General features: G+C 37.5%; 1 protein-coding gene across 1 annotated transcript in view; it reads right to left on the bottom strand.

Moving 5' to 3' along the window:
* LOC134572731 (connector enhancer of kinase suppressor of ras 2-like) overlaps positions 1 to 14,998 on the bottom strand; it is a 442,602-nt gene that overhangs the window by 147,659 nt on the left and 279,945 nt on the right. The window contains exons 7-8 of the mRNA XM_063431863.1: positions 10,219 to 10,278; positions 1,473 to 1,541 (exon numbers count right to left, since the gene is read on the bottom strand). Of these exons, the coding sequence (XP_063287933.1) occupies positions 1,473 to 1,541; positions 10,219 to 10,278 (129 nt within the window). The remainder of the gene's footprint in view (positions 1 to 1,472; positions 1,542 to 10,218; positions 10,279 to 14,998) is intronic.

Genomic DNA, 14,998 nt, shown 5'->3' with positions numbered 1-14,998 from the left:
GAAATTGGACAGGGAATTTCAAATATTATATCATAATCGCCATGCTGCAAAAAAGCTTAATTGAAGTTTTTTTTTTTAAGTTTGAGTGTATTGGTATATAACTAGAAATACCCAGTTCAATTCACAACAATTAACAGTGTAATCAATAACAGAAAGGGTTATTCACCAAAGTGTCGAATTTCAGGAATTCAAATTTAATTCAAAATTAATTTAAAATTTATGTGCAAAATAGCTGAAATGGGAACGTCTCCAAATCAACTATGGCTACTTAAGGTATGTCCTAAAATCTGAAATGTAATTTAAATTCCAAAAATTCACCCATTAACGAATAACCCTGGCTGGGATTGCATGCATTTTCCACTCATATTGTACAGTTAGCATCCGTTATAAATAGTTAATAAATTATATTCTAAGGACGCTGCAAACAGTGGAATTTCATTATGCCGTCTTTTCCTTTTAGAAAATGTGTTTAGTCCCTGCTACAATTCAACTTCAGTTTAGTTCTGCTGTAAAACAGCAGGAGACCAAATTATTATTGTTCATTGCAAGAGATACAACATTTTCTGCAGCGCCAGACAGTGGGCAGACACACACCAAATAAATAATTAATGTCAATACAAGTTCGATAAAATGAAACAAAAAGAAAAAAAGGGCTTGTAGTGTAGGGAGATGTTGGCTAATGATGGCATTGCAAATATTCAACCATTACAACTATTATGATGCTCAGCCACCCATAACAATCCCTATGGTGTTCCGTTAGCTAGACGACAGTTCTGAACAGCTTGTCTTTTAAGCTGCCTGAATGTCATATGAAACCTCCTTCACAAATATATACAGTAACAACCATTCTTGGTTGAGAAGAAAAATGAATTGTTAATTAACAGTTGAATTATATGTATCTTCATACAGGTAGCAGTAGGACCTGCAGACTAACAACAGCTATAGGCTGTAGTTTCGAAGAAATTATCTAATACAGTGATTGGTATAAGGTGGAATTTCATCAATTGCAGCCTACATGTCTCAAGAATCATTAAAAACCAGTTATCACTGGACTAGGGGAGGAAGGGGAGAATAGAATTCTTATAAATGCAAATGTGCTTTAATTGATTAAGTCTACTGCATTTCCTTTGTAGGCATTTACCTTTGTCGATTAATGTCCTAAGGCTTTAGGAAAGGTAAGGTTGGGGTCTAAATCAGGTTCGTTTAACCCTCTAGGAGTTAATCAAACACAACTTTTCATCAGGTGTTTTAGAGTCTGAATACTTTTAATGAAGAATGCTAATGAGCATGTGTGCATGTTGGACTCACTAAACCCACTCTTCACCAAATCCACCAACTGTATTTATATTCCCATTGGAACCGAATCTGATAATTCCTAAATGGTAGATCATTGGAGGTCATTTGAGAACTTGCCAAGAAGCATGTTAGTAAACTAGTCTTCTGTAGTCAAATGTAACACAGTTACTACTTACAACAGTTTGATGGTTGACTTGAATAACCTCATCGCCTGCATGAATCTTCTTGCACTGGTCGGCAGGAGACTGTAGAGAGGGAGATAAAACAGCAGGATAAAATGGTTAATTTAATTATTTTGGGCAGTTAAGAAAACATGATGTAAACATGTAGAACAATTGGGTAAAGTTTGTAAAATAACTTGAGAATTCCCCAGAGTGTACGAAGTCTCAACAACGCATTCATTCATTTATATAGATCTGTCATTAAAAGTAGGTGAATAATGACAAAATGTACAAATGATTAATGAAAACTATTGAAGTAATATGGTATTTTGAACAAGTCAAATAATTATCCAAAAAGTATGTCTGTGAAATAATACATATATTGCAAAAAGTGGGTAAATTTAGGGTAGAATTGTGGTTATCATTCAGGGTATATCATCCATAAACCAGTTAAACTGACATTCCATATTAGAAATGAAAAACGATTTTACTAAATGTGTTTTTAAATTTGCAAAAGAACAAAATTATATTTCCATGTTTAAGTTCAGCTTTTTGAAAATAATATTTAAAATAAGGTTTTGCTGTGTAAGCTATTACGATTTAGCCTCTAAGCTACAATGTGATTATGATGTTAGTGTCAGAAAAGTTTTAGGTATTCTAATTAACCAGCCATGGGAGCTTATATGTGTTCTCGGATCAGACAGAGTGCACAGATTAAATGTGACATAATAAAATAGGTTAAAAGTGTATGGAGTTCAAATAAAGTGCAGTAGCGTGCGTGTTATGTTAAATAGGTTTCCATATATAGCAGTGGTGGTAAAGCAGGATGAATGTTTGTATACTACATTTCCCCTGCTGCACAGTCAGACGTCAGCTTAGCCATGACTGTCATATAATTAACGATTACAATTTACATCAAGTTAAATAACCTGCATTCTTGACACTGTAGTTAAACTACACTTTTCACTATCATCAACGAATCATAAAGGTAATTCCCATCTGAGACACCTTTGCTACTACATTGTCAGAATGTCTTTTAATTTTTCTACCTGAACTCACAATAAAACTACTCTTTGGTGGGTGCTAGATTTACCTCTGGTGGTGCAACATGAAGGGCAGGAAATCACCTCTCATTTACAGCTAGACTTATTCACTGTGGAAAAATTTGGTTTGGCCAAACGATATTTTCCGCACATTTTATTTAGTTTGGGACTTTCTAACACCAATTTATTTGATGTTTCGGCTCTCCCATTAAATAATACACAGGAACACAATTTGGAATGAAACCAAAAGTGTTGGAGTAACCCTTTAAAGTATTGAACTAACCAATGTATTTCAACTGTGAACAAATAAATAGGTATATTGCGCACGTCTACACTCAACTCAATACTTGTGCATTAATTTAACCTTAAAATATCAATAAAGACAAATATAGTGTAAACTAGCAAGACGAACAAAAAAGGGCACGTGAATGGGCCAATCAGTGTAGTGCAAATATAGACATAATATTGATATAATTAAGTGAGAAAAATATCCAACATAGAAAAAAATTATCTATATTTATATTTTGTATATATTTATGGAATATACAAAACATAAGTATAGATTTTTTTTTTTTACTCTTTCTCCTTTATCTCTTGATTGGTCACTTCTCCGATGATCTGTGAATATTTTACATTTATTGGCTGGGCCCTAGCCACCAATCCTTTTTTTTTTTTGGTGCCTGAATCAATCAAACATGCTCATCCATTACGCGAGTCGTTTGCTTGTTTTTACGTCCATATGGCGCTTTGGAGATATTGAACTCGGCTGAACCTCCAATTGGTCTAAAGTCAGAAAAAATGTAAAATCATCTGAAACCCAATGCACATTGCACAAACCTTTTGGCAGCTGTCCAACTGATATATTAATTACTTGAATGCTTCACAATATTACTAAATGGATATTAATATAGGCTTTCCTCCTTCTTACTCATCATTCAACCTGTTTATCCCCTGAAGGTACAAATCCCTAGTTGATATACTGCAGCATATATTAAATTATAGGGTTAGATGTGGCTAAACCATAGTATGTTTTATTGAATGTTAATAGCAAATATTGGCCTCCTAGGAACCCATTCAGGTAATATATGTCCTTGAGGTTGTACAATGAGGTCATGTTGGAACTGCTAAATAATTATGTCCTGTTAGATTTATGTTTGATTTTGTATCTGTATTATGGTGGTAGTTAGAAGATGGCTTTTATCCTTGGCCACCTGCTCTGTCTCCATTGATGTTTTTGCTTTGACCTAAGCAAATATAATGCGTTCTCAAATGATAAGTCTTTCTTACAAAAGGAAATTAATTTCTTAAAACTGAAACAATATCAGGTTACTTTTGCAGTAGCTACAGCAAGGTGACAACTTAAAACTTCTTTTTCAAAGTGATTATGTGAGACTCTGTCACAATAACTTAGATTCCGTGAGACCAACCAGAGGAATGACTTACATTATCAAAAAAACAACTCCCATATCACAATATTTATTAGACACAAAAAACCATGATGGACAAAAACAAAAATACTATTCTACTCACGGGTACAACATACCTCCACATATGGTGGGACTGCCCAGTCATCCAACCATACTGTTCGGCCATCCACAAGATAATAAAAACATTTACAGACACCCCGCCACCGATGACCCCTGCAACATTTCTCATTCACCACACCACGACAAACACATCAACCTACAAAAAATCCCTAACTATCCGAATACTTAACGTGGCCAAAAGCCTAATTCCTCTCTACTGGAAAAAGCAAAGTGCACCCCCCCTAGTGACGTGGTACCAACACATGGAGGAGCAGAGAACACTAGAAGAGCTCTCCCTGCTGGCAGAGGGGAAGACTCAGACGTATATGACGATCTGGACACACTGGATTCTGACTACGGCTCGAACAGACTTCCAGACCATGTTGAACTGACTGAGGACGATAGGCGAGACAAAGGACTAACAAGACTAGAGAACAGCAACAAGAAAACAAAAAACAAAAAAACAAAAAAATAAAATAAACTACCCTCCACCCCCCTTTTCTTCACCCCTCCCCTCCCTCATTCTCCCCCCCCCCCTCCCGAAGGAACCCGTGGGCAGAGACGCGACACGGTAGAGGAGATAAGAGGTGGAAGGGATCTTAGGCGGATGGGCACCCCTAAAACGAGAACCATTAGAGGGGTCCACTGTCAGACACAGGACAGGGGGAAGCAGGGCTAACACAGCACCCACGAAAGGACAAAAGTCAGCTGGCAGACACGGCCACGACAGAATAAACAACCAATACTCGAACCAGAATAGCAGACGATAACACCACTGACAAGGAAGACCTTAGGTCTGAACCTACAGGGCATGGACACCACCCTGACTTCCCCCACCCGGTAGGGAGCAACACGCTCATAACTTGGAAGCAGGATAAGACCTACCCCTGCCACAATGGGTGACCCAGAACGGCTATAGCAACTAAACAAATAAGGGGAATGGCCTATCCGAACATATTCGTTATAGGACTTGCGAGTCCGACTGGGAAATGTTTCTTGTTTTTACCTGGTGACTTGCATGCCACCACTGTTGCTCTTTGAGCCTGCTAGATTTCTAAGTATTCATTGAAACGTATTAATGCTGGACCTGCGCGTCCACATTGACGGTCTCTTATAAAAATTGGAAATACTGAATAAAGAGAAATTCACAATAAAATACTATTCTACTTTCTAAATTCTCTATCAGAGAGAATAATAGAGTCTGTATGTGAATTTTGACATTATAATGTAAACCTATTGCTGCCAATTTGAAACAAGCAAATTAAAGTCTATATTGTATGTTCCAGGCTGCCTAAAAGTGCAAAAACCCTGCTTTTCAAGCAGAAAAGCTGCACCTACAGCATCATACCACTATGACTACTTCTAAAAGCAGAAGAGGTCACAGTGGTTGGAGTAACCGTTTAACTGTTGATTGTCCAGCCTCTGTTTATCTAACTTTCACAGCTTAAAACTCTCCTTGAAGATCTCCTTTTTATAAATACATGTCACTTTTTTTTGCAGAAAAACAAGTTCAAGCATGCTAATTATCTTACGAATGTTGGTCTAGTCAGTTGCTGTGGACATATCCATGTTTTATTTGATGCTAAGATGTGGGCAACCATTATGGAAACCAGTGGACTCAACATGAACACTCTATTGGCTTTCAAAACAATAAACAATTGTCTGAGGGAGAATTGTCTGGGAGAGGAGCATCTACTGAAGATAGTTGAATTTGGAATTGAGTATTGAAGAATTTTTATACATACATACACACACACACACACACACACACACACACACACACTGCAATTTATACAATGATTTTTGTGTTCAAGTATCTGAATCCAGAGTCCCGGAGAAGTTTTATTGCAAAATAAAATCCACGGGCGAATACATACCGACATCAAAGTCATATTTTGACATAAAAATGTACAAAAAAATGCTATCAAGTGAATAATAAGTATAATGATGTCTACATAATGAACGGCTCTGTCAAGGCAGTTTTCATATTATCAGAACATTTTAATGAAAGACAAATAGCTTGAGGCTTGTTAAATCTATTTCAAATGCAGAGTTAGTGGTAAGGCATTAATATAGTCTGTGCAAACAGCAGTTTGGGATGGAATGTGCAGATCATTTAGTTCAGTAAACATTCTAATTTTTGTAGCAGGACAACAGCATTGATCTCTTTATCTGCTTTTTGGAATGTGATCAACCACAAAAGTATCAGTTGCGGTAAACACCAACAAACTACGAATGGTGGAACAGCGGAACAAAAATGGAGCAAAACAAAGCCCAACACAGACTTCATGCACTACACAGATTGTATGCACTAATCTGGGAGTTTTAAAGAATTGATCAGCAAATCAAAAATGTTAAATTAGGAAATGTTTCCATCACAACCATGTTATATCACTCAATTACAAACACTTTAATGAATACTCTGCAAAGTATTTACAAAAGAATACTGGAATTGAAAAACAAATTTGCAACATTTAAGTAAAAAATTACATATGATGTAATTATTTTTTCAATATGGCTATCATCACTTACATTTTGCAGATTGATTTTCAATAAAATACAATTCCCCGTCTTGTGAACAAACATCCACATCTATTATTTCCTGCTAAATACACGCATTTAAAATATAAAGAAGCACATTTTGGCACATTTAAAAAAAAAAAAATTATTTCAGCTCCCTTTTCTAGACCTATTTTTTACAATTCTAGTAGCATAAATATTTGACTACCTTTTCAAGGTAAGTACAGGCAAGCCTCACATATCATGGCTGTGCTTTGAGGCAATACCACATTGCTGTCATTCTGGAGGATCTATCCTAATAATATTCCAGGTATATGCAGAGATACATGTTTCAAAGTTGTGCATCTGCTTTAAGCAATTTGTACATGCAATGAAGCTCTCAATAATGCTCCCGTGGCTCCACGCCAAATTTGGCACTGTGTTGACATGGGACTTTCTTATAATTTCTCCAGACATTATACCACATGAATGCTAAATACTGTTGGCCAAACAGCAATGTCTGGAAAGCGTTCTCTGAAAAATCATATCAGAAGTGACAAAATAGGCCTTTGTCGGACAAAAATCCTTAAACAGGCTGTTTCATTGGTTGAGAACTTTGTGTGTGTGGAGATTGTGTGTGCATGTATGTGCATGGTGTATGTGTTTGTGATGTCAGTGCATGTGTGTTTTCTGTGTTTGTTACATATGTGTGCATTGTGTGCAGTGTGTCTGGCATGTGTTTGGTGTGTGATATGAGTTTGGTGTGTTTGTCGGGTGTATGTGTGGGTAGTTATACGTATTATATACTGCATGTGTGTAGGTGTGTGTGTGTATAGGTAGCAGGACCTTTATCAACCCATTATAAACATTTCAATTAAAGGACCACTCTAGGCACCCAGACCACTTCAGCTTAATGAAAAGGTCTGGGTGCCAGGTCCCACTAGGATTAACCCTTTTTTTTAATAAACATAGCAGTTTCAGAGAAACTGCTATGTTTATAATAGGGTTAATCCAGCCTCCAAATCCTCTAGTGGCTGTCTCACTGACAGCCGCTAGAGGCGCTTGCGTGATTCTCACTGTGAAAATCACAGTGAGAGCACGCAAGCGTCCATAGGAAAGCATTGTAAATGCTTTCCTATGAGACCGTCAGAATGCGCGCGCAGCTCTTGCCGCGCATGTGCATTCAGCCGAAAGGGAGGCTCGGAGGCGGAGAGGAGGAGGAGAGCTCCCCGCCCGGCGCTGGAGTAAAGGTAAGTTTTAACCCTTTACTCTCCATCAAGCCTGGCGGGAGGGGGGCCCTGAGGGTGGGGGCACCCTCAGGGCACTATAGTGCCAGGAAAACGAGTATGTTTCCCTGGCACTATAGTGGTCCTTTAACCCCTTAAGGACCAAACTTCTGGAATAAAATGGAATCATGACGTGTCACACGTCATGTGTCCTTAAGGGGTTAAGGAATAACTTTAGTCCTTTGGCAGGAAATCCAGGGTACATTGGAAATAACAAGGGTAAATACAACCGGGGTAGTCCAATGTGGGCATCTATTGGATATACAATTAAATATTTATCAGCATAACCCATATTTACTTTAGGTTTATTTTATTATTCTGTATTTGTGTGGTTAAAACAGTATTTTCAGACTAACGTGATGTTTTTATTAAGACAATGGACCTGATGCAGTGTATTACTTTAAAACCCAGAGAGCATGTAATAAATATTTTAGAAATCTATTATTTGATTGTCTCATAAACCTTATACCATTGTCTTCACATAAACAGGCATGCTGTGATTCAAGATACATTTAATTATAGTAAACAGCTTTTTCTTGCACCCGTGACACACAAATAACCCAACTTGATAAAACGTGTGGACATGGACAACTATCTTATTAGAATGTATTAACATCAACTTATAAACCTCCCTTGAAACATATTGGCCTCCTTGCTGTAATAGACAGTTATAACACAGTCATTGCCTTAAAAGACAATCTCAGTAATAAGGAGAATCAGTTTTATCAAAACTTTTATTTCTACAACCTTTACTTCATTTATATTCATAATGCAATTCATCATTAATATAATCCACTTAGGCAACAAAGTGTTTACTTTACAAGGGTAAGCCATGACTAATGAAATGGTTAAAGGGATTATATATTGTTAGATATACAAATCTGTATTTCTAACACTATAGTGACCTCTGGCCCCCCTCTCCCTCTCTAAAACTGCGATGATTTACATTGAAGGACTAAGTGGGACAGGGACACTGCACCCAGGCAGTGATCAATGAGATGAAGTGGCCTGCGTGATTTTAGTGTCCCTATGAGAAAAACATCTTTATAACAACCACATCCTATTGTTTGAACTGAATATCATTTATAGATGATATATATACTTGCTTTGGTTATGTTCCTAAATGGTAGCACTGCAATGAATAAAAATAGAGAAATATATGTATCTACAAAAACATTCTTAAAAACAGTATGCTTTTTTTAGGTGTAGTCATTATCTGTTTTGTATTTGAGTCACAAATATAGTCACTGTTGTCTTACACAATGATACCTAAAGGTACACTCCAAAGCCCTAAAGCACTTCAGCTTATGTGTGAAGATTGTGTTTTCTTTTTTTCATTTTACAATAAGTACAGATTTCAATAAAAAAATTGCACTTTTATATATTAACCTTTGTACACCCCCTTGGCTGTCCATCAGACAACAGGTCCTGTTACTTCCCGATTTGCTTAGCTCAGTGGAGCTAAACTCAAGAGACAGCAATTGCTCAGAGCACCTGCCTTGCAAAGACTTCTCATCAAGCTGCATTGGGAAGTCTGTGATTGGACAGCCGCAGGAAGTCTGGGCGGGGTTAGAAAGGGAGGGCTTGCAAAAGCTTCAGGCAAGAGAACTGCACTTTGAATTCTCACTTTTGTAAATAACCCCGTCTGGCGATAACATGGATGGAAATTGCCCATCTATCCAAAGGGACATCAAAAATTAATAAACTCTACCAAGATAATTATTAGTCCACCAGTTCAGTTTAGTGCCATGCACCTATCATTGGGCCTCATGTTTAACATCTGTTTTTAAATCACTATGTACATAAATGAAAACTATTTATAGGTTGGGTCAAAAATAAACCTAAAAGAATTAATATTTTCACATATTTAGATGCTAAAAATCAAGAGTTTGTTATTTAAATCAACCCCCCCGGCCTACCAACTACCTTGGAAACAAGCAAGATCGTGATTTGCATTAAAAGTCTTATGAGGAATGGAGACATTTATGCTTTGATGTTTAACAACTTAAAACATCATATAACTTTCTGATTTAATGTTAACCTAGATATGATTTCAATTATCTAAATATTACTGTGAAATAATAATACCATGAGTCTTGAAGTAGCTTAGATCATTATTTGAGGGGTGCAAAGGGTTATAATCAGTGTATCCGCTAAGCATTTATGCCACCAATAAAAGAGTTTAAAAAGGACATTTTCAACAACCACAATCACTAACAGGGTTAATTACTAAAGTGAGAATTGTCTGGAATTCAAAGTGATTTGCAAATAATGATTCCAGAACGATCTCAGACGGAACACCGGTAAACAATAGACAATGCATATAGCTGCTGTTTTATTTTTGAGGTTTCATTAACAAATACCACTAAAGCATTTTCCCAGGATGAATGAACTAAATCAGACTTACATTTTCTGTTGTTCCCGTGATCACGTGTAGTCCATCATAAGTAGATTTGATGTACATTCCCTAACAGGAAAATAATTTGACATGTCAGTAGGTCTTAGAGAAGGCAAGAGTGTCAACGTCTTAATGCATGCAAACAAAGAGAGTCATTTTTAATAATATCTCATTGGGAGAAAAGGTTGATGCAGTTAATTGGAGGATACAATTCCTACTGTCAGTGTATCACAATGACCTCCACCTTTTGTTCTCAGTGTGTATACGATATGTAGAAGATATGACATTATATGCATGCAATGTTTTTCTGTTGTATATTTTTTCTACTATATTTAAATGGACAAAGTCAAGAATTAAGGGACAAAGTGCTCTGACATATCTAAACTCTAGGCATCAATTCCAGGAAAAAAAAACAAGCTACCGTATATACTCGAGTATAAGCCGAGTTTTTCAGCACATTTTTTGTGCTGAAAAACCCCAACTCGGCTTATACTCGAGTCAGTGTCTGTATTATGGCAATTCACATTGCCATAATACAGACTGGGGGCTGGCAGCGAGCGCTTACATCTCCTGCAGTTCCTGTCAGCTCCCTTCTCCTCCGCGCCGGTCCTTTCAGCACCTCTGTCAACTCCCAGTGTAAGTCTCGCGAGAGCCGCGGGGTCATAGTGCGGCTCTCGCGAGACTTACAGTGTGAGCTGACAGAGGAGCTGCACGGACCGGCGCGGAGGAGAAGGGAGCTGACAGGAGCTGCAGGAGAGGTGAGTGCTCCCTGCCAGCCCCTCTCTTCCCCCCACTGAACTGCCAATGCCACTGGACCACCAGGGAAGGAGAGCCCCCTCCCTGCCATGTATCAAGCAGGGAGGGGGGACGAAAAAAAATAAAATAATAAAATAAAAATAAAATAATAATAATAAAAAAATATATTAAAAATTCCCACCCCCCACCAAGGCTCTGCATCACACACATACACACTGCACTCATACACATACACACTGCATTCACACACACACACTGCACTCATACACACACACAATGCACTCATACACACACTGCATTCATGCACACACTGCATTCATACACACACTGCACTCACACACACACACTGCAGTCATACACACACACTGCACTCATACACACACACACTGCATTCATACACACACACTGCATTCATACACACACTGCATTTATACACACACTGCATTCATACACACACTGCATTCATACACACACTGCATTCATACACACACTGCACTTATACACACACACTGCACTCATACACACACTGCATTCATATACACACTGCACTCATACACACACTGCATTCATATACACACACACTGCATTCATTATATACACACACTGTAAATAAATATTCAATTAATATATTTTTTTTAGGATCTAATTTTATTTAGAGATTTACCAGTAGCTGCTGCATTTCCCACCCTAGTCTTATACTCGAGTCAATAGGTTTTCCCAGTTTTTTGGGACAAAATTAGGGGCCTCGGCTTATATTCGGGTCGGCTTATACTCGAGTATATACGGTACTTTAAGAACCAAATTGCAAAATGTTGGCCAACTATGTCAGAACACAGTTACATTTTCATTTAAGTTTTTTAGGTGCAAATATTGCAATTTGGTTCTTATATTTTCAGAGCTTGCTGTTTATATTTTTTTATTTTATTGACAGTTTTATCTTTTTTTAGACTATGTAATTTTTTTATTCCTTGACAACACTTTTTTTTTTTTAAATAAGATTTGCTGAATTTATCTAGCTTGTTGAAACAACTAACCGACAATGTGACCCTTTGAAGGTAAGTTAATTTTTAATTAAAATTGAATTTGATTGGAATATTGTTTTGTACCAACAAGAGCAAACATAACCCTGCAGCCACCACAGTGTACAGCACTATCAGTGATGTACACTGCCAAATCTAAACTTTAGGGACTTAAAGACGATGGTTATTATAATAGCTTTGCAGGGCTATTCACTAAGTGAGAATTTCACAGAGTATGTCACAGAGATGCAACTGCTCTCTGTGTTTCTGATATATACGGTGATCAAACACCAGTCTCTATCCAGTTGTGTCTACGTGTCACATCATATTGGTCAATTTGAAACAACAACGTCTGGCTCTAGCTGACCAAGGAACACCTGGATCTCCCTAGGTGTGATCATGGATTTAAACCTGGTCAGATTAAAATGCCATGATGCCCTGAGACTCTTAAGCCAACATGTTCTTAGAAGACATGCAATATCATTAGGGCCATAAGAGCTAAAACATATTTTACCATATCTGCACCAGCTAAGCGTCATATGATATGCCTCCGACCATGCCATATATCTTGCAGGATTCATTTGATACATATGTTTAAGTAAAGGTCCTAAGAAGACACCAGATCTGCTCCATATTTTTTTGCAACCATTACGAGATACAAACTGTAATCTTGTACTCAAAGAGTGATTACCCTATATTTCCTCCATCTGGTAATGACATAGTTACCTAGAAAGATGAGCCATAAGGACCCAAGATGGTGGCACACCTGACTTTTCCTTCTCAGTGTCTGAAGATAGTTTTATGGATACTCACAATGTGCGGCCAGTTAAATCAAATATCAGGGGTGATAATCATAGTAAACCTGCCATCAAAACACATTCTAAAAGATCTAATGAAAGACATATGAAAACTATTCACAGCATATCTGGCAGTGCTCTAGGAGGATAGTAATAATCTAAACAGGTGGAGTGAAACAGCAAAGAACAGATGTCTCCGACACCTACCAATAGCATGCTTTGATGGATTGGCAGCTATATGGTCTGCACAAATTTCAAACAAATGTGTCATTGAATTGATAGAATAATTTCCATCCATGATGCAAGCCATGAATTAAAATTACGGGAATTGATCATTCAATGGTCTGTGAAGTATTCCGGAGGCTGTGGTGCTAATCTCTGTGTGGGGCAAACACTGTTAATTGTAGATTCACACCAACTCTCCATCTTCCATGATGTTTGCTGTTCTGCAGTGATAAGGACACAGTTATTTTCTCTCCCATTTCACCATTTAGGATTGGCACACTTCCAGAGCAATAAGCTTACAAAATTACCAAATTAAATCCGAGAGATATATAGAATGACGATACTACTCCAATAATTGTCTCTTTCTCCCCTGCCTGGTTTTCTCCTGATGCGTTTTCATTATGCTTGTTTTGACCAGGTTGTACTATATTTGCTTTCAGATGGCCCATGTGTAATGCTTTGTAAAGCAAATACATTGTGTTAGAAAGTATAGGATTCTCAGTCTTTGAAAAAAATAAAGATATCTCCATTTTTTTCTATTGACTGCTCGAGATTGAAAACTGAAATTCTGAATACCTTTTTTTTAATCTTTTTTTTTTTTTTTTTTTTTTTCTTCTTGGATGTGAGTTTATAAGAAACCTGTATAAGTGCAAAATTATGGGATTTTGAGGGACTTTGAACATATTATCTCTTACAGTATTGTGTCATCAAGAATACCCCAGGACATTCTGTGATCTTAATAGCATTCAGTGGTGCGTGCCCCAAGTGTCTACAAGTCAATACAGTTGTGTGATTTTATTACGGATCAGAGCACTGACTGTAGAACTAATATTCAGTTAACAATCCCCAGTATGCACAGCATTTCATAATAGATGAAATAAAATTTCCTAGCTATATATACACACACACAACAAACCAAATAAAAAAAGTACCAACAGGTTATTCACGCCAGCAATGTTTTAAAGGGGAATTGTTACTTTTTATTAAATACATTAATGAAAATCAATCAAGCTTTCTTTCATGTGATGCTTCATTTTCTTTTAAATGTATGTTAAAACATTTAGCTGTTGACATCACAATCCAGTTCAGTCCTGGCCCAGCCAATGCACACATTTCATTGGAGGAGGTATAAATGAAACATGGTTTCTCCACATACTATGTTCACCAACAGAAAAGGTCAGAGATTATAATAAGGATTGACAGGGAGCAAAGATGGAAGCACTGAGTTCTAGGATATAGCTAAAAATGGTAGCATTAGTTACTATTTAGTTTTTAAATATATTTTTATTCGAACAAAACAAGAGGTACAAATAGTGTAACCCACAATAAACTAAAATATTACAAGGCAGTATACACTGATCTGCCACAAAATTAAAACTGCCTGCCTAATATCGTGTAGGTCCCCCTCTTTCTGCCAAAACAACTCTGATGAGTCAAGCATGGACTCCACAAGACCTCTGAACATGTCATGTGGTATCTGGCACCAATACATAAGCAGCAGATCCTTCACGTCCTGAAAGTTGCTAGGTGGGGCCTACATGGATCGAATTTGTTGTCCAGCACATCCCACAGATGCTCAATAAGAATGAGATCTGGAGGCCAAGGCAGCACCTTGAAGTCCTTGTCGTGTTTCACAAACCATTTGTGAACATTTCTTTGCTGTGTGGCAGGGTGCATTATGCTGCTGGAAGAGGCCACTGCATAAGGGAACACCATTGCTATGAAGGGGCATACGTGGTCTACAAAAATCACCAGGTCGGTGTTATGTGTCAAAGCAACATCCATATGAATTCCAGGACCCAAGGTTTTCCAACAGAACATTGCCCAGTGTATAATACTGCCTCCAGCGGCTTGCCTTCTTCCCATTATGCATCCTGCTGCCATCTTTTCCCCAGGTAAACAACACACAAAAGGTGATTCATTAGACCAGCCAAACATCTCCACAGTCTAGTTTTGAATCTCACGTTCCCATTGAAGGCACTTTTGGTGGTG

This window comes from Pelobates fuscus, chromosome 9 (genome assembly GCF_036172605.1).
Source record: "Pelobates fuscus isolate aPelFus1 chromosome 9, aPelFus1.pri, whole genome shotgun sequence".
NCBI lineage: Eukaryota > Metazoa > Chordata > Amphibia > Anura > Pelobatidae > Pelobates > Pelobates fuscus.
Note: the sequence above shows the minus strand (reverse complement) of the source record. Positions and strands in the feature narration are given on the sequence as shown.